Consider the following 20,861-nt stretch of genomic DNA (forward strand, 5'->3'; position numbering starts at 1 on the left):
ATCTACACTGCCACTTCGGGATTTAGATGAAAGGTCAGAATGGAATTCAAAACATATTGCCCAGTTCAGACAAGGATGCTGTTTATCTATTTTGGGGAGGCAGGGACTGAGTGTGTGGGCTGGGGCCGGTGCTATTCAAACCCAGTAGGTCTTATGGGAGCTGGGCAAGGGCTCTACCATGCAACTGTATCTGCGATCTGGAAAGGTACCTGCTCTCAACTTTTCTCTAAGCCACCCTGCAAACCATTTAGCTTCCATTAAGTAAAGCACCAAGTATCAGTAAAGAGTACTCCAACGGTAGACTGAGAACAAAAGTCCAAGTAGGCAACAAGTAATTTGGAGAAATACTAAATTATAACATAAACATTCTGTGACTCTGAAACCCTTCTGCATAGAAAAAAATGCATCTCCACACTCACTTCAGTAGTAACAAAGTGTACCTGACTGTGAGTACGCACTGAGTTCTCAAAGAACAAATCACTTTGGCCAATCAAGCATTACTCTAAAATTCGTTTGTTTGCTCTAAGCAAATTATATGTAATAGTCTTCAATGGAAAAAAATAGCAAGTCCTAAAAATATTAATTCACACTTTTTTTTCCCAGTTTCAGTTTCTGATTTGTACCTATGTTGCCAACACCAAACTTGAAACAGTGCCATCTGGTCCAGAATGATAAGGTCATGGTGACTGCTCCCCACTTTTGCTTGTCTGTGCTACCCAAGGTTTGCCTAATGGCCATCCATGATGACTACTAGTACAGCGTTTGGGAGAGTTTTAAAAATTGGAGTTATTTATAGCCCCGGAGGCATATTTATAGCCTCAGAAACATTGTTTTCTCATGGCTTTCTCCTTCTGTGGGAAAGGGGCAACTGGACCAATGCAGGAAACACTCTCCCATAGTCCCGTCCCCATGTGGGCATCTGTTTGCCCTTCATAGTACAGGTCACCTAGCATGAAAGTCCCCAGCTTTATAAGGATGGCACTTGGCTCTCTTCCTACATCTAAAGGCATGTGCTATTTGAAAACAAAGGTCTTTCATCAGGAAAGTTTTATTAGTTCATAAAGGGTAAAGCCGCACACTCCTGTGTTCTGTGTCAGAGACTGGTACACAGCAAAGTAAGCCTAATGGACAGACTCTATTAATAAGCAATTCTTGTTTTCTAATCTCAAGAGCCTGGCTAAAGGTTCTAGTCAGGAAGAGTGGGAGCAGCTGCTTGTATGACCTTGACAGAAGAAAGGTCATCCTCTCCTCCCCTCCCCTCCCCTCCCCTCCCCTCCCCTCCCCTCCCCTCCCCTCCCCTCCCCTCCTCTCCCCTCTCCTCTCCTCTCCTGTCCTCTGGACATCTCCCATTCTGACAGGCCTCAGCTTCAGAGGGATAAAGGTAAATGCTTGGAGAGGTGAGGGAGGGGACAGGTGCCTAGCAGTCAGGATCAGCCAAATTAACCCTGTAGCAGATGTCACTGCCAAAGTGCCCTGTAGCCTATGTTTCTGGGCTTTTGAACCTAATGGACTGGCAGTTCTGTTTACAAGTCAAGCAATAAAATACTGCTGGGTTGACTTCAAAGTAAAGACACTTCCTTGATTATCTAAGCAACAATAGGCCTTGATATTAAGCAATGTGTAGAGGACATGTTATTTTTAGGGTTGAGATAGACGCAGCTCACTGACTTCTAGGTGGTGAGAGGAATCACTGTGTATGCATGTCAACACCTATATTTTTAATGTGCTGTTGAATTTTCAGAATGAAACACCAAAAGGCAAATAGGCCAGTGCATACACACAGACACAGACACACACACACACACACACACACACACACACAGAGGAATCAGTGTCTTCATCTTTTTTTTTAAAAGCAAGTTACACATTCTTAAAGCCACTTTTATAACAAAAGTCACCCTGACGGTTAGTTCAACAGCAAGCAGTCTCTGAAACCTGTAGTCACCGATGCTACAGACCCATGGAGCATATGGTCCAGTTAACTGATGGCTGTCAGGCCCAAGTGAAACACCAATTCCCCAGACTCCAAAAGGCAGCCCGGTGAGCTCAACCTGGACCATAGGAGGCTTCCTGGCTGACAGATAAGAGCCAGCACTCCTTAGGGACTTGGGAAGCTGGCTCCCTTCCACCAAAAGGAGTTGTTTCCCTTACCTATGGAGGGAGGGACTTACGGCATACCTGTGCAGGTACACTCAATACTGCACATGCCTGTTACACATTTCAAAATTCAGGCTAGAGTCCTAACCCCTCTCGCCTCCTCTCCTACCCTAAACTCCCCCTACTCATTTATATTCTGTCCCTGTCTCTCTGCCTCTCTGTCTTTCTGTCTCTACCTCTCTTTGTCTCAGTCTCTGTCTCTCTGTCTCCCTCCTCTTCTCCCCACTCTCTGTCTCTGTCTGTCTCTGCCCGTGTCTCTGTCTGCCTCTCTCCCCTTCTGCCCTCTCTCTCTGTCACTCTCTTTCTCTCTGGCCCTCCCCCGTCTCTCTGCCATGCCTCTGCTTCTCTCTATGCTCTCTCTATTCTCCATCTCCTGCTATTCTCTCCTCTCTCCTGGATATCCCAGGCTATGTCCAGTTGCTGACCAGGTTTAGTCCTCTCTCTCTCTCTCTCTCTCTCTCTCTCTCTCTCTCTCTCTCTCTGCTCTAAACTCTTCCAGGTGCTTCTGGGTATATCCATTCATTCTCATTCTCTCTCTCCCTCTCCCACTCCCTCCCTCTCCCACCCTCTCATCTCATCCCCTTAACCACACCATGGAGTAGTCAAGTCATCATTAGTTTATAGAGTGACTTCTACCATAAGAAAAGAAGTTGAGGGGTTGGGGATTTAGCTCAGTGGTAGAGCCCTTGCCTAGGAAGCGCAAGGCCCTGGGTTCGGTCCCCAGCTCCGAAAAAAAGAACCAAAAAAAAAAAAAAAAAGAAAAGAAAAAAAAAGAAAAGAAAAGAAGTTGAGGCTGGAGAGTTTAGTGCTGGAGTTTGTGTCTGCTCTGTTAGCATTTGTGAAACCCCAGCTTCCATTCCTAGCACTATAAACAAACAAACAGTAAAATAATTCATAATAAAGTACTACTCAAATCAAAGTACCACTGCTTACAGCATACAAGAACTAGCTAGAGTCCGTGCCCTTGAACAAAACACTTCTTATACACACACAGAGATTGTGGTATGACTGGTTTTAATAATGAATAAAACTCAGCTTTCATATTTTGGTTTCTCCTAAACAAAACAAAACAAAACCAACAATGAATAAACAAACAAAAAAGAAGGGGCATTTAATATTTCGATTAAGATAAATATAAACAGTGAAAACGTATCCAAGATTTATTTGTTGTTAGTTTTCATATGGGCTTTTGCTTTCGCCTGTGTCTATACAAACACATGTGTGCCTGGTGCCAGTGGAAACAGAAGAGGGTACTGGCAGCCCTGGAACTGGAGTTACAGGTGGTTGTGAGCTGCCATGTGGGTGCTGGGAACTGAACCTAGCTCTTCTGCTGACGCAGCCTGTGCTCTTACCCATGAGCCCCCTCTCCCACCCTGACCTTATTGTTAACTTGATTGCTCATGAGAGAAGCACAGAGGATATGCAGCAGATTTTCACCCTCCTGGTGCTGGAACTTTAAAGCCCACTTCTCTTTTAGATACTTTAAACTGCTCCATGGTTGCAAAGCTGCCTGTATTGTTGCTTCTGGCAGGATTGAGAGAACAGGATGTCAGAAGGCACTGAGGGAGCAAAGGCAGGAGGGTCGGGCGTTCAGGAACGTCATGCATTACACAGAGAGTGGAAAGGTGCCCTGGCTACATGAGACCCTGCCTAGAGGAACAAAATGTGAAGCTTTCGGATAAAATCCTGCTTCTTTGATGACAGCAAGCAGGAAGATGCTTTTATTAAAGCACCTCTCCTCTCTTCAAGCCTTTGAGTGTTGTTTTTAAACAACCTGTAGCCCCATCATGACTTCTGCTCCAAATACCTCTCTTCTTAGGCTTATGCTAATGACCACAGTTTGAAGCTTCACAGAACGATTGCCCTATTGCAGCCTCCACACTACATAGGGAATGTTTCCACAAGGGTTCTGATTTAAGGTCAGGCAGTAAGTTTGGCTATCCACAAACTTGAGAGGGCATTGCTAGGAGAAGGAAGGGAGGGAGGGAGGGAGGGAGGGAGGGAGGGAGGGAGGGAGGGAGGGAGGGAGGAAGGATGGATTACAGAGGAAAACATTCACTGTTCCAGCCCTGGCCACTTGGAGGGACACTAAAGTGAGGATGCACAGACTATTCCTGAAAGGCCTCAAATTGCACCCTCCTCTCCCTACACAGACACAAATCTTTTCTCCTAACAAGGCTGCCATCCCCAAACAGGAGTCAGTGAGTGTGGTTTTGTCTTGAGGGGGTGACAGCAGGCATCTCATTTGCTTTGTGTTTTAAAACTTTACTAAACCATTATCCATATATGTGTATATATTGCATTTCCAGACCCCCCTAAATTCTAAAAGGAATGAAACTGTGATTCTAATTTGCATAAATGAAGATGTCATTTTTCCTAAGGGGGTTAACTTTAACTTCAGGAATTCTATTTTTTCTTACAGGGAGTTGACTTCAGGAATTCTATTTTTTTTCTTTCAGTACCTACAAACAAACAAACAAGTAAGTAACCTGAAAGAAAATCAACTGAAGTTATTCAGGCCACCATATCCAACCCTGACCCTCAAACATATGCTTGGCCTTAAGTAAACTAACGCTTCCAAAAACAATTTCTTTTGGTAGGAATCTCAAGTGCTTACAGAATCATGGTAACATTTCCAAAATGAGTTAAGTGGACAAGAAAGAAAGTTATACCTTAACTAGGCATGGTGGGGTATGTCTTTGATCCCAGCACTCAGGAGGCTGGTAGAACCCTGTGAGTTCAAGGTCAGCCTGGGTCTATAAAGCTAGTTCCAAGACAGCCAGGGCTACACAGAGCAGCCCTGTCTCAACACAATCAAACAAACAAAGAAGTTATACCTTAAAATTACCTCCCTAAGTCAGCAAGGGTGTCACATCACACGAGCAAATGGCTCTTCTAGAAACATTAACAGTACTACTTCCAAACAAAAAGGTGTAGCAGGAAGCCAAACGTGTTGGCACACAGTAGGCACATAATGCATGCCTCCCTTTGGTACTGGTAAGTCAGGGTGGCCCCTCAACCTGTTCTGAGAGGTTGCCCTTACACTGGTAGACATCATAATGACATAGAGGCAGTCTCTGGACAGTGACTGAGACGGGAATCTCCTCTGAGATGGTTCATGGTCATTGTCACCTAGACTAGACGGAGACATGCCTGAGCGTCGAACATCCGGTTGTATCTGCGAGGATGTTTCCAAAACAGCTTAACTGAGGAGGGAAGACACACAGTCAATAGTCAATATGGGTGGCTCCACCCCAGCCTGGAAGAAAGAGGGACAAGAAAACCTGAGTGCCAGGATTCACCTCTCTGCTCCTTGACCAGCGCAGATGGGAGCAAGCAGCCTCCCACCACCATGCCTTCCCAGACCAGGATGTGGGCATCCTCAAACTGTGGACCACAGTTAAACCTTCCTTTGGCTTCCTGTCAGGTATCTGGGTCAGATATAACAACCAGGAAAGCAACTAATTAGTTCACCTTCCAACACGGCCCCGTGGAAACGTCAGACAGTACATAGTCTGAATGTGTACTGACCAGTAAACGAGTCACCAGCCATGACTGGCTACTGAGGACTTGAAATGTGGAGTGTAACTAAAGGGCTGGGCCGTGGATTGAATCTGAAATGTCCCCTCCCCAAAGGGGAGTTGGGTCCTCAGCTTCTGTTACTATGATTTGAACGTCTATGCCACCGAAGGCAGTGAGACCTGGTGAGCAGAAGTAGGTCACCAGAGCAGGCCTTACACCTACTTACTTAGGGCTACTGATGCCTGCCCGGATCCAAGGCCGTTTTCTCCTCTTCCTGGTCCACGGAAGCAGAAGGAGCCTGCACCACTCATGTTTGCTCCCTGAGCACAGTCTTGACCTCACTGCAGTCTGGGGCTTCTGAAGCCATGAGCCTAACTTCTCTTCCCTTCAACAGTTTCTGTGCAATTTGGGTCGAGCGCTGCAAGGGTAACACACACGGAACAGCCTGTATCCTCTCTGCTTAGCTCGATGTAGGTTGAATGGAAATGGTCACATGGAGACAGTGACACGTCCGTGGTTGTTGCGACTCTGATAGCTACGGCATGCCCGCTTGGATCAAGCTGCACGCTGCAAGTGGAACTGTTTCAGACACTTGCTGCCCTTGCTCTTTGGTGATACACACAGGCACGAGGCCACCTCACTGGCCGCCAATAACTCACAATGTAATCTACTACAGCACACTAGGTAAACGATACTGGCTGAAATCCATCCCTACCCAAGACTTGTGAGCCCGGGTACCTAAGGGTGGGAGGCACCACAAGGCCATGGACTCTGACTCTGGGCGTCTTCCTTATACAGCAAGGATGCTGGGGTGGATTTTTTTCTTCAGCCTCTCCAAGTGGTTTTCCTTATTCTCCCTTCACATCCATGCTGTCTCTCACTTGGGGACTCAGAAAAGTCAGCAATGAATGACCTGCCCCTCCTTCCCTAGAAGTTCCCACCTTTCTCAGTCACCTATATTTAAGCAAAGACAGTGGTGAGGGGAAGGAAGACAACAGGAAGAAAGTAAGGAAAACAAGAAAGAGGAAGGACAAGAAGGGGGAGTGGTAGGTGAGGGAAGTAGGGAAGAAGGGCTGGCTCTAAGTAAAAGCTAAACAATGAGGGTCAACAAGGACCACCCAGAGAACACAGTCCTTTCCAATGGCCGAGCTAAACGGGGCAGGCAAAGGAGCAAGTGGAGCGCCCCCTCTTTACAAACCTCATTGCAAACAGATGCTTTCCGTTCAAAACAAGCAAGACCTTCACCATCAGCAGAGTGATTATGAGAAGTCTCAAGCCTCTGCAGGGCAGTGGCTTCCAAAGGACTCTCAAGGAAGATCCAGCAATCTACTTACACAGAGTCATCTGCCTCTGCTTCCGACCGGTTATTCTGACAAGGGGTTCCAACAGAAACTCAAGTGGAAAACCTCAAACATGTCACCACATTCTATGTATACCTGAGAGGGTGACTACGCACATGAGTACTCCTAATTCTAGGCTTCAGAAGGTTGTATTAAATGTAAATTACCTCGGAGAGCATAGAGATAAAACGTTTCTTGAGGTCTCCACCTTAATGACATTATATATAATATATATCATATATAAAATATACAATAAATATACATATGTGTATGTACACACACACACACACACCCATAAACACACAATGAGTTTAGAGGATCAATCACCTACTTCCTTCAATCCCCAAGACATTTCTTCCAGCAATACCAGAATTTATTCTCAAATAACTGTTTGGCAAATGAGAAGAAACTTGAAATACTTCAGCATTTACTCACACTGGATTCCAATGTGTGTGCTTCAATCAATTCTAGAAAGAAAGCCTTGCCAAGCGATTGTCTGAGAGGCCTATTTCTCTTCTTTCTGCTTTCCAGTTAAGCCAAGTCTGAAATGCCTTTTTAATTAATACACTGACTTCTTCTCTAGTATCATAAATTCCACCAGTGAATAGAAGATTTGAAAAAAGAAAAGAAAGACAGAGACCTTGGAATGCTTGCTCCTCTTCAAGCCTCTTGGAAGTATCTGGAATAACTTACACAGAACTGTCCTGAGAGAAAACATAAAGTCTCATATGGTGACTTGAGGAATTCTACTTAAATGAGAAAAAGAAACCTTTTCCAAAAGATGCACACAGAATAGTGACAGCATCCATTAGATCAGCTCTGACTTAAAAACCAAGCTGAGCTCTGCCGTCTTGGCATGCACCACTCCCTTCCCACTCCCATCCCATCACTCTCTGTCCACTGCAATTTGTAAGAGTGTAACTCCTGCCTGCATAACGAACCCTGGAATCCCACTGTCCTGCAATTCTGCTCTTGTGTTTCATCCGACTCTGATCTCCACTATTTCTGACTTCTAGTTGGCAGTAAGCGATGACAAAGAACTTCAAGGTGAGGGTTATATTTAAACACATGAACACCAAGAAACCACTGCTGTATTCAAAGAAAGAAGTAAGTACTGGGCTCCCGAGAGGAGCGGAGCAGGACATCCTTACTCCTCCTGCCATCTGGCACAAAGCAGAGAACCGCAGCAGGCAGGTCTCCCGCCTCTAGCCCATGTGGGCCACTTTCAGGTTCCATAAAACCAGGGGGTGGAAAGGGGGGAAACCTATGCCCTGCACCCCAACGCAGGCAGGTGGAAGCACTAAAGGTGAGAGCTGACTGGCCCAAGGTCAACCAACTGAGCAAGGATCATCAAAGGTGGGGTCAAACCCTCAGGGTCAAAGAAGGCAAACTTAGATGGCAGGCAATGACATTTGTCTCCAGAATTCAGGCTTGCATCCAGAAAACAATGACCAAATATTGAATGTGACGTGTGAGCCATAGGAAGGAGAATCTCTGCCATCCAAGGCCAGGATGAACACTCGGAAAACTATCCTTCCACAGGCAAGGACGTGAAAGACAAGGTAGGACCAGTGTGTGTGTGTGTGTGTGTGTGTGTGTGTGTGTGTGTGTGTGTGTGTGTGTAGGGGGGCAGGAGGGCTAAGTGCAGACACTATTTCTGTGAAAAGAAACCTATTTTTCATTTGATTTTAAAAAACACCCAAAGCAGAGTTAACATACATGAGGACAACACAGTGCTAACTGCACGCGCTTATTTAATGTAAGGACGTGCACCAACATACGCGTAGCTTACACACGCACACCTTTGGAGTGTGTTCACTCCACAGGTACACTTTCAACATGCAAGAGAATAAAACTAAAAGGGAGAAACACAGAACTTGTGGTGCATAGACGCAGTGGTCCACACAGAAGTAGACTTCCCAGCCGAGGCAAGGGACGAAGGAAGCATTTCCACAGCTGCGCAAAGTCCCCCCGGCTGCCACTGCCATCCTATAGATGGAAATGGGGTGGTGGGGAGAGAAAGGGGAAGCAAGGGGATTTAAATACTGGTCTTAGAGGGAGCCTTGAGGATGACCAAGGGCAGGTAAAGGGTGTGTACGCCTGGGAACAGTACCATGAACATTCTGATACACACACACACACAAACACACACACACACATGACATATTTATATATATTATAGTAATATAGTATATATTATATTATTTAAAAAATACAACATATATTTATATCTTTTAAATTATATATATACATATATATATGTGTATGTGTGTGTGTGTATATATATATATATAATATATATATATTCTGATCGATGTCTCCAGATATCATTCTGATGATATATGTCTCCAGAATTCAGGCTTGCATCTAGAAAACAATGACTAAATACTGAATATGACGTGTGAGGCATGGGAAGTAGAATCTCTGGCCATCCAAGGCCAGGATGAACACGCAGAAAATCATCCTTCCACGGGCAAGAAAGTGAAAGACAAAACAGGACCTGTGGCGGGGGGCTTGGAAAAGTACCATAGTCAGTATGCTTTTGCTCTTGGGGGTTTTTCAAATGGAGAAGGAACAAGAGTAGGAATAAAGAAATATTAAGTTCCACGGGAACTGGGAGGTGTGGCTGGAGGTGGACTCTTGCCTGAGAAGTGAGAGGCTCTGGGCGTGAGTCCCAGCACCGCAAGAGAAGGAGAAAGGTCATCTAAACACAAGCTCACAGTCAGGGAGGGCCTCTGCACTTCTGGGTCGGCCATGGAGATGCAGACAGTGGAGTAGCAGCAGCAGCAGACAGAAACAGAAATTAACACATACGTGAGGCACAAATGGACAGTCCTGATTGCAAAATAAAAAATAGGGCTAGACTTGCCTGCAGAGGAAGTGCCCAAGGCTTCTTTCTGTCCACAGATGGACAAAGGCAATTTGAGAGAGCACGACTTGATTTTTTGAGAAAGGCCAGGAGCCAGGTTACAGGAGGCAAAGAGTAAGTGGGAGATTCCTCCAGTCCAGTCGGCTTTGCTGTGAACACAGGGACAGAGATAAGGAAGCAGGGAGAGGAGGAAGGTACAGGAAAGACAAGAAAAGCTCAACGCTGGCCCTGGGCCAGCCTGTAATCCCAGCTCTTGGAAAGCAGGAGCAGAAGACTGCGGAGTTCAAAGTCAGCCTCAGCTACCTGGGCGAGCTCAAGGGCAGCCTAGGCCACTGAAGATTCTAGGGGTTTTAAAACATTCACACCACTGCAAACGAAGGTTAAAAGGACTAGGGCTGTGGATCAGTTGTAGAGAACCCGCCGGGTATGAGGCTGGCCCAGGGTACAACCTCCAGCGCCACAAAAGAAAAAGATAAGAAAGATTTCAAAATCCTCTAAGCGAGGGAAGGAAGGGAGGAAGGAAGGAAAGAGGTGACTTTAATCTTAGCATGAAGGGTTCTCCCAGTCACTGGGAGAGACCCAGTGAGTACTTCTAGTCAGCAGCGATTCCTGCCAGCACAGCAGCCACCAAGGCAGACTCAGAGGTGGAAGGAAAGTGCAATGGGAGCAGGTTGCTCTCCCAGCTCTTCCATTAAGGGCTGCTCCTCCAGGCAACCTTCCCACAGGATGTTCTCACCTCTTGTCAAAGAGCCATCTGGCACCTAAACTCCTGAGCCATCCAAATCGCCAGGAGCCCTACAGGTCTCTCCAGCTTCCTCCCTGAAGTCTCCAGGGTGTGGGATTGCCTAGGCTTAGGCGGAACCGGCCTACCTGGGCTTCTGACATTCCCTTGCATGCCACCTGCCAGATGATTTCCAAGAGGAGGTCTGAGGGTAACCTCACCCCTTTGCACTCCCCGCTTGGCAGAAACCAAGCAGACTACCTCTTGAGGCCACTTCAAAGGCTTGAAAAGCCGGGACTGTGTTCTGTCCTGATAACTGGAAACAGGTTAGCAAGCGAGGGTTTACAGAAGTTATGGCTAAGACTAATTGAGTGTGCCCGGTGCCAAGCACTGTTCTGAGTGTTTTATATACTCACAAACCTATTTTGCTCAGGCTAGCACTGTGGAAACTGAGTGCAGACACATCTAAGTAATTTGTTAGAACAAATTCTAACAAATTACTCACAACTCACAAGTAGTTGGTCACAAATACCAGAGACAACCATAGCAGGGCATGAAACAAACAGACCAGGGTTCCTGACTCGAGAGCCATCATGGCTGACATTTATTTTTAAACACCATCCACAATGTACTGTAAGACAAGCAGTAGGAGTCAAGGCAGGAGGGAGGAAGGGGAGTATGCACATTACTGGTCATGAATCAAATATAACAAAAAAAGCAAAGATCACAGTCTGTCTTCCAGAAGTTTCTTTTAACCTTGAGGTTTTTCCCACTCATCAATTTCTTTGGCAGAGTTAAAAGAACACATTTGTTGGGAATACAGACAATGCCGCTGAACTGCACACTTAAAAAAAATGGCTAAAGGCTGGACTTGAAGCTCATAGACAGAGTGCCACTCTAGCAGGCTACATACACACTCCACAGGCTAAAGTGGCAAAATGTCAATGAAGAACTTACCACAGTGTTCACAAAGTGAGCCGTTGTGTGTTTCTTTTCCTCGTTATATTTTTAAGTGAGGCAACTAAAAACCAAAGCTCTATCGTCAAGTTATCTCGGGACTCTGTTACAGGAAGAAAGGGAAGAGGGAGAAAGGGAAGAGGGAGAGAGGGAGGGAAGGAGGAAAAGACAGGAGAGGGAAGGAAGGAGGGAAATGGGAGAAAGAAACTAATCAAAGTCAAAGGAAAACATCAAGGTTGCTGGCATAAAGGCCAGGAGATCCAGAGCTTCGGCTCCGCAGGGACTGCCAGCATAGCCACCCGCTGTCCTCAAACTACCCAAGTGCTAATGCGCAGACCCTGGAACTTCCCAGAAGCTCTGAGGGTGCCCCAGACTGTCTGCAGATCTCAATTTGGGAGAGGTTGATGCTCCTTTAAGAGACCACTAGCCCTGTTACCTGGGTCTTGGAAAAGGCTTGTGGACCCTGACAAATATGCAGAGCCTCAGAAGAAACAAGAGGAGCAGATCAAATCAGTCTATTTAGTCTCTGATGCCTAAGACAGTAGAGAAATATTCCTTTCAGATCACTCCAAATGGCCACCATGGGGAAAAAAAGAAAAAAAAAGCCAGGTAATGAAGAGAAACCAAACATAAAAATTACATAAAGAAAGGCTTTTCCTGAGAAATAAAAATGAAGAGAAACAAACACTCAGAAGCAATGGGTCTATTTATTGTTTCTAGCTGGAAAATTAGGAGAGATAAAGGGCACTTCTGGAATTACCTGATTCAAATTCGGAAACCGATACTGCCAAGATAGGCCTCGTTCAAGGAGAGAAGTTCACTGAGGTTGTCCATTCTAGTACAGATGCCCCGAGTCAATGTTTACATAACTCATCTTTTATTCTTTGTTTAAAGAGTCAAGGAGATCCTATTAGTACTGCCAACAAACTCAGTTTTCAACTGGCATAGCCTTGGTGCCCTTCATGCTTCTGCAGAAGGACTCCACGGGTGAGGTCAGACAAGTAAAGCTAGACATCATGAAGAGATCTGAAATTCTCCAAAGAACAGTCGTCTGTACAGAACCCAGAAACATCTGAAATGCCCTGAGCCCAGGAGCTCAATAATACCGCGCGTTGCCCATGTTTGATTATAAAGGCCCGTCCGACACACTTGACATTATTTCTAGGTCACGCCTAAACTTCTGAACCAGATTACTCCTAATAGCATTATAGTTTCTCTGTTGCTTTTACAACAGAACAGCAGCTCGAGCCACAAAGGCAAACTTTATTTTTAGACTTGGAAAATCCTGTGTTTGTTTTTTTTTCTAAAACAGAAGAACTCAAATAACTGCACCTGGTCTGTTTGGATTTTAGAAAACTTAGCCTGTCCTAATCCTAAGGCCCTGCCCTGTACCCAGAAAGAAACAGAAGAAAAGGTGCTTGTGCTCCTGCCACGCTGGAAGTTGAAGCGCCCTGCCTCCCCAGCTCCCTGCACAGCTGAGCCTCCTGCTGGCTGTGGTTCGCACTGCTGGAGTCACACCACAGGACACCTGCTGTATGGCAGGGAGAGAGGCACTGGCTGTTGACTGGCACTGACTTTCAAACTGGCTGAGAATTTGTGCTGCTAATTTCTTGAGTGTTTAATGCTTAAGGCCCAGTGCTTAACTGCGAATTCGCTCTGAATCACTCGACTAGCAGGAAAGGCTAAATGGAAACTTTAGGCCCTCGTAAAACCTTATTCCAATTATGGTCAATAATAAGGGTTTCCAAATGCCCATCTCTTGGGGTGGGAAGACATGAGATAAATAGAAATCACAGAGAAGATGAACGATGTGTAAAAGCAGCACCACATAAGCAGGTCTTTCTGTCCTCGGGTCCTCCGGGTAAATACCCCCCTTTTCTTTCTTCTTCACTAAAAATCAACCAACCACAATTAACATTGTTGCCACAAGCAAATAAGACCTTGTAATTAATTCTACTTAAACTAAAAAGATTTTATTCCTTAACTCACAAAAGAGGCCAGCCCAAAATATTGTTCCCAGAGTCAAGGCTTACATTTAACCCCAGTGATTAACAACATAAGAACACAAATGAGTTGTATGTAAACTGCTCTGGATCCGAAGGAAAACTGTGTGGTGGAAAAGACCAACTCAGTTCAGAGCTGCTTAGGGAACGCAGCAAGGGGCAGAGTTAAGCACCTTACAAGCTCTTACTAGTCAAGTCTTCAAAACCCAGTGCAGGATCAGTCAGTCTCCCCCCTGCAGAGCATGGTTTTCCCCCCCTCCTCGGAGCATTCACTACTCTGCACATCCTATAGGAAGGATCCTTCCTCCTTGTCTCCTAATTCAAGTCCTTAAGGGTAAGGGCATGATTGAATCATCCCTATATTGTCAACACATGCACAGAACCTAGAAGGCCCCAAGACCTTGATGAGCAATCAATAACCATGAAGTTAGGGACTACAGAGTACATAAAGAAGGGGTCAGAAGGAGCCACCAGTCCAGGGAGAAGTGCCAACTTCTCGGAAGATACTCACTTTGGCCTTGGAGGCTGATCAAGACTGGCTAGGCAAAGGTCCCTAGGAATGTCCCTGGTTCAGTCTTTGATATCAGTATACGTGTGTGTGTGTGTGTGTGTGTGTGTGTGTGTGCGTGTGTGTGCGCACGCCTGAATGGTGGGCCTTCAAAGTTAAGAGCCTACAAAGACAGCAATCAGCCATCACAGTGAAAATAGGTCTCAGGAAGCAGCAAAGAACTTCAGAATGAAGAAGCCTTATATGCAGGCTAAAACAGTTTTCACTGAGGTCTCTGGGCCTTGAAAAGTTCTGGGCTTATTATTAAATCCTGAAGATTCATCCCCGAAGAGACTTTAGCTAAGTTATGAAAGATACTAGGAGAATTTTATCTACAAATAAAGACTATATGCAGCCTTTGCATACTAAAGTACACAATTACAAGACAGACTTCTGCCTATCAAACACATATATGTATATGTACATACGTATATGTATGTATATTTATGCAGTCTCATTCACACGTTCCTTGGAGCGCCTTCTGTAATTATATTAATTATAATTGTCCAAGGGAGGAAATAAGAGATATCTTTTTAAATGAAACAAAAAGATAACTTGGATCTTTTTTTCCATTTTTAAATATCAAGACTATATCCCCAGCGATATCCCCAGTCCAGAGTTCATAAGGTTACGTGATGGGACCCACTTTGCCTGGCTGCAACTCCCAGGGACAAAACTTTTAACTGAATGAACCTTTAGGTAAGGTTCTACGGTATAGGACACCACAAATATCCTGGCCCTTCACTTGCTTGACTCAAAGAAAAGTAACGCGGGCTTCTTGCCTTTAGACTTTGCCAGGCATTTAAAAATGTAAGATAAGATGTTATTAGTGAGCTGCCTAGGAGACACCAAAAGGTTGAGCGCGGATAATGGACAGCCTCGAGTTTCACAGCAGATCCTCCTGGCGCAGGGCAGGAGGCCAGCGCGCCCGCTCACCGGCCCCTGGGCTGGCAGCAGGCGGCGCGCCCGCAAAAAGGGAGGCAGGTACCCGGGCGCACTGCGCGCAGAACCGGGTTGCAGGGAGAACATGCGGCGGCTGTCAGAAGAAGGCCAGCATCCTCCCTGGTCTGGGCAGGCGCCTGGGCCTTTGCCACTACTACGTGGCTGGGCTACCCACCGAGAGGTCACCGCAGGAGGCAGAGGCGCGGCTATGCCCGCAGGGTCTCCCAGGACGCGTTTCACCCGGCGCGGCGCCGGGGCGCGGAAGCCCAGGGCGGCGCCCCCGCATCCCCACCCCGCCCAGGCAGCCCATCCGCGTGGTCACCGGCCACGAGCAGCGGCCCCAGGGCTTGAGGGGGGGAGGAGGATGCGGCGTTACTGGGTTCCAGCTCCGCCGCCCGGGCGATCCGGGAGATAAAAGTTTGCAGCCTGCAGCTCGTCTGCAGTGCGAGTCACATCCGCCGCGCCACCTCCTGCAGCAGCCGCGCTCAGGGAAGGAAGGGACAAATTAAAAATTAAAAAAGACAATAAAATAACTGTTGAAGCCGGTAGGCCCCGAAGCCGGCCGCTCTGCCTCTGGGCGTGCAGGCACACAGGAGAACCGCATCCCGCACCCACTCCCGCCCAGTCTCGGCGCCCGGCCTGGACCGGCCCCGCAGCACCCTCCGCACTGACCGATAACCTCCTGGAGCTCGTACGCGTCCCTGCAGATGGGCCAGCCGACCGCCTGAGCTGCCGGGGCCGGGGCTGGAGCCGCAGCTGGAGCCGGGGCCGGGGCTGCGGGCGCCGCCGGGGCCGGGGCCGGGGCCGGTGCTGATGTCGCGGCCGCCGGAGCCGCCGCCGCGGCTGTCACCGGGGCCGCCTGCTGGGGAAGCTGGACGTGCACGGGCGAGCCGCTCGGCTCCGCCATGATGCTGCGGGAGGAGAGTGAGGGGACGCGCCGGCCGGCGGACGACCTTCCACTTGAAACTTCCCTAGCCTCGTCGCCCACACCTCTCGACCGGCGCACGCCCTCCCCGTCCGCCGCAGCCGCCGCCGCCGCCGCCGCCGGAGCCTGCCACGAGGGGAGGGAGCCCGAGGCCGAGCCGGGCGGAGGGAGGAGGCTGCGCCGCGGAGGCGGGGACGGGAGGAGGCGGCGGCCGCCGCGCCCGCCGCGCGCCCCGATCCTCGCGCGCGCGGTGCTCTCAGCGCTGGGGGGAACCGCCGCCCCCTCCCGCCCTGCTTGCCGCCAGGGAAGTTTCCACGCGCTCGGAGCCTGGCGGCTTCAGGGGTGCTTTCGGGGATCGCCAGGCTCCCTTCCTACCCAGCCGCGCCTCCGCCCTAGACAATCGCACTCTCCAGAAGAAGCCCCCCTGGGACTCCGAGGGCGGGGTCGTTGAACGGCTGCCAGATTCTCTGCCTGCTAACTCTCCCCGAGCTAAAGAACCTGGAGTTCTTTTACAAGTTAGCGAGTGAGACACCTACACGGCGTCGGTTTTGTAGGACGCCGGTTAAAAAATAACCCAACTTGTAACTTTCCGGTGCTTTACCTGGTAGGAGCCCTTTCGCACCTTGCCTAATGTAATCGCTGTGCTGCTCTGAAATGAAACTGGACTCCATAAATCCCTGACTTTCTCTCTTGTTCAAAGTCACTTGGATCCCAGGAAGGTGATGTCTGTCAGGGGCAGTGAAGTTACAAGTAGTGGAGAGGAGAAAGGAGGGTATGCATGCAAAAAGGTTCTTGATTCTACCAACTCCCTACCCCCACAGCACCTTTTATGAGCTTAAAAACATGCTCAGTGGTAAAGTGCCAGCCTAATACACTTAAAGTCCTTGGTTCGATACCAAGCACAAATGAATACATAAACGGCCACATTAACCCTTTAAGATCCTAAGGTCAGACAGCAAGTTTCTTTGATAGAACACAATGAACATGCTGGGGCATAAATTAACTGCAATGGAAAGTTTTAAATAAATGCTGCTTTTTCAACACTCCCCGAATTACCTCATCTTTAAAATAGCTGTGGCAAAACCAGAGATCTTTCTAATTGCAGGTGTCACTTTTGAATGTTCGACTCTCATCCCTCACAGAGGTGACCACTATTAAAAGACTCTTGCCTCAGGCTGGAATGGTACTGTGACTCAATAGGCATATTGGTTCTTGTGGCTGACACTAGGCTGGTTGGTTCTCACCATACAGCCAAGCTTGAGAAAGAACAAAGCACACGGGGAAGCCATGAAGCTCTTGAAGAGATAAAAACCTCCTTAAACTCTTTAAAAGATAATTCAGAATAGAAACGTAGGAGAAAAACCAGTTGTTCAGCAAAAACAGTGATGGTAACTGTTTACTTAACCCCTTAGGACACTATGGGATAGATTGGACAAATTAGCAACTAGCATGACTTGCTCGATGAGCTATAATTTATGCTGAACTAAGAATGTGTACTTCCTTTTGTGCAGCTAAACTATTTTTAAAAAGGCCTGTATATTTATTTTAATTTCTGTCAAGAAATAGACTACTCCTTCATAAACAAACTCTAGGCCTCTGATGAACAGGGGGCCTCTGTATCCCAAGTCACTGGTTCCCTCTCCATGAAGCTGCTCCCATTCTAACCAAAGAACTTTTAAGGGCTGCTTCTAAAGGTAAATAGAAAAGATTAAACAAGCATTCCTCCGCGTTGTCATAAGAAGTTATATCTTGACTTTCGATCATGAAATGGGATTGTAAAGGTCAGGAAAAGCCTTTAAGACATGGTAGGAAAACATGATTCACAGATTCGAGGCAAACCCAGACCACTTGGTTTCCCACAAAGAACAACTGTTCCTTACTCAGAGGCCAGATAGCTGTCCCCAGCCGACCACTTTCTAAATGACTACCAGGGAAGCCACTTGTAAGAATCCTCATGAGCTCAAGGCTGTTAGTATCTTTGAACCAAAGACTGGGTTTCAACATAAGACTGGGGGCTCCAAAATTCTGGCCAGGAAAGGAACCTTTTAAAAAACGAAATCACTTTGGGGATTTAGCTCAGTGGCAGAGCGCTTGCCTAGCAACCGCAAGGCCCTGGGTTCGGTCCCCAGCTCCGAAAAAAAGAAAAAACAAAACAAAACAAAACAAAACAAAAACGAAATCACCTTCACCCCTCAGCATGAAACATGGCTGAAGTTCCCAGGGTATAGAGTGAGGCAGATATAAAGAGGAAGCATGGACCCTTCCTATCTCCTCTTGGTGTTTTCAAGTCTCTGAATGAAAGGATCCTGTGTGTATGGAACTAAGTCTTGTCTGTAGTTTAATGGCCTCCTTGACCAGAAATGCAATGTGAACATAGCGAATTTCCAGGAAAACATGAATGCCTCTTAAACATATACATCTCCAAGTGTTAAGTGCAACCACTAGGCTCTCTTGGTTATGGATGGAAACATTAAGTCGCAGATTCCGTCCCAGGCTTTCCTATCACTTACAAAAGCAAATGCCCTCTTCTTTGTACATAAGACAGATGAGACAGGCCCTTGGCACCAGATGTTCCTCCATAAGCCGAGTTACCTGTGGAAGGCATGGTTTTCAGATATTCTTCCTTACGCAGTTACCTGTGGAAGGGTGGGTTCACCATGCACTCTTGCATGCTGTCACTCTAGCAACCATCAGGAATGCTACTGGAGGAGGCAGACACCTAGTTTGTGGTGAGGAACAGTTGTTCTTCGTGGGAAATTAAATGATCTGTGCCTGATTCAAGCCTGTGATTGGTCTCCGCCACCCCATGTCTGTCTCAGATGTCCCCTAAACTCCCTTGGTATTCATAATCCCAGTTTGAGGGCTGAAAGTAAAATTACAAAGTCATCTGATAAAATATGGTTCATATTTATTCGATAGATTTTTTTTCCCATTTCCCTTAAAGGTTCCAGTGAGGAGGGTGGGAACAGCTTTTGGAGAGAAGAGCGATGCCTCTGTGTCTAAAGAGATCCTTGCTCATAAAATGAAGGTCTCTCTAAAAGAGACCTGAGAGAAGGCAAGCAGGGTGGTACACACCTGTAATCCTGGCACTTGGGTGGCTAAGGCTGAACAGGTCACCTCGTGGGAAGCCAGCCTGGATTATAGAAGGGAGAACTTGTTTCTAAAAGGAAAGAAATACCCAAAGCCCATGTGCTTCTACCTGTGCATGCCCTCCCTACCTCTCTCCACAAACTGTGTGCATGGGCATGTCAGTGTGCGTAGTGTTGGGAACCAAATCCAGGGGATTCCTGCTCCATAACAGCCGCTTATACTCCCAGCCCCGACTGAGGAAACGAGAAGGAAATAGCTATAGAAGAGAAATCAAGTTTTCACAGGACACATAATTTCCTAACTCCCATATTTGGACTTTCTAGCAAGGAATACATTTCTACCATCATACGCTATCTAGTCTACGGCATTTTGTTTCTGAAGTGTAAGCAGGTCAAGGAGTTCTGGTCTTGACTCACTACTCACCTGTAACATCCTTGCTATGATTATCAAAACTATCTCCAGACATTGTCCCACTGCTTATGCAAACTAAGAACACACATACCACAGTGTTTATCTGTTTGCAAATGGTATCTATAAATTCATCTATTGATAAGAGAGGATGGATAATCTCAGGCCCAAGAAGAAGATAAGTGACTACCTGAGTCTCGGGTCCCTCTTTGTAGAGTCAGCCTAGTTAAAGCTTCTATGTGACCTTTTTGGGGTATGATTTGTATAATGACTGACATATAGTAGATACTTAGGAAAAAATATTACCACCGTTACAATCATATCTCCCAAGATTCTAGTAACGTCTGTAGGGTTTAAATAGATACTTTGATTGATGATTATGACAGAGGTAAGTTCCCAAGGGACAAAACTTTTTGTTACTTTCATGTTAGTGGGTACCTAGGCCAAAAATGACATCTGGCATACAGGACGTTCAGTAAATATTAGGTAAGTGACAGGGACTCTTTCCATTTCTTTTATTTAATATTATTTTATTTGCGGTAATGAGGATCAAGCCTAAGGCCCTGCATGTGCGAGGCCAGTGCTGCACCACTCTTCGGCTCTGGACCACTTTTGAAGGCCAGGTATTGCCCAGCCATGGGTGAGCACAGCCACTCCAGCCGCCTAGGCAAGAGGACAAGAACTGGAGGCCTGCGGTGGCTACACAAAGCCCCTGCTTCCAAAATCTCCTTGTAAGCGTCAGAATGAGTCCATGTCCATGAAGGTTCAGATGAGAATCCCGGCGGCGGAAAAGCTGACTGCAAAGCCATGGCCATAATCAAGTTAGGGAAGTGTTGGCGTGAGCTAAGCCACTACTGAAGCAAGCAAGCAACAAGGAGGGCAGATGACATATGAGGCCATCCTGGGCTATATAGGGAGAACTTTAAAAGTCAAACTGTCCCTGGTACATTCGAAAAACAACACATTACACAACACATTTTACATAACATTTTAGTAATATGTCCGATAATCAAGACAATGCAATTTACATAACACTTTAGGAATACATAATCAAGAGCTCTCTCATCACGAGAGACAACCTCTTTGCCCATGGCTAACATATAATTTAGCCTTATGAGTCTTGTGACTTTCTAGGACTCCAGGACCCTGTCCGTTTCCTCAGCCTCCTCTGGCTTCCTCCTTCCTCTTTTCCTCTCAGAGGAAATCACTACAGGACTGACATTGAACCAGCTGCCCGTTAACTGGGCTGGCTTCAGGAGGGTGTGCAAGTGGAGACAACCACCTTCAGAACCACCACTGTACCAAAGCCCAGACTTTTCAGACTCGTTTCCAGTATTTATTTATTAATTTATTTATTTATTTATTTATCGTGGTAAAGTT

General features: G+C 46.8%; 1 protein-coding gene across 1 annotated transcript in view; it reads right to left on the reverse strand.

Annotated features, from left to right (window-relative positions):
- The window catches only part of Stk39 (serine threonine kinase 39), a 265,532-nt gene extending 249,151 nt beyond the window's left edge, over window positions 1–16,381 (reverse strand). Inside the window, 1 exon segment of the mRNA NM_019362.1 lies at window positions 15,731–16,381. Coding sequence (NP_062235.1) covers window positions 15,731–15,965 — 235 coding nt within the window. The 5' untranslated portion in view covers window positions 15,966–16,381.
- Between the last annotated feature and the right edge of the window lie 4,480 nt (window positions 16,382–20,861).

Source organism: Rattus norvegicus, chromosome 3 (assembly GCF_021556685.1).
Source record: "Rattus norvegicus strain SHRSP/BbbUtx chromosome 3, alternate assembly SHRSP_T2T, whole genome shotgun sequence".
In the NCBI taxonomy this organism is placed as follows: Eukaryota; Metazoa; Chordata; class Mammalia; order Rodentia; family Muridae; genus Rattus; species Rattus norvegicus.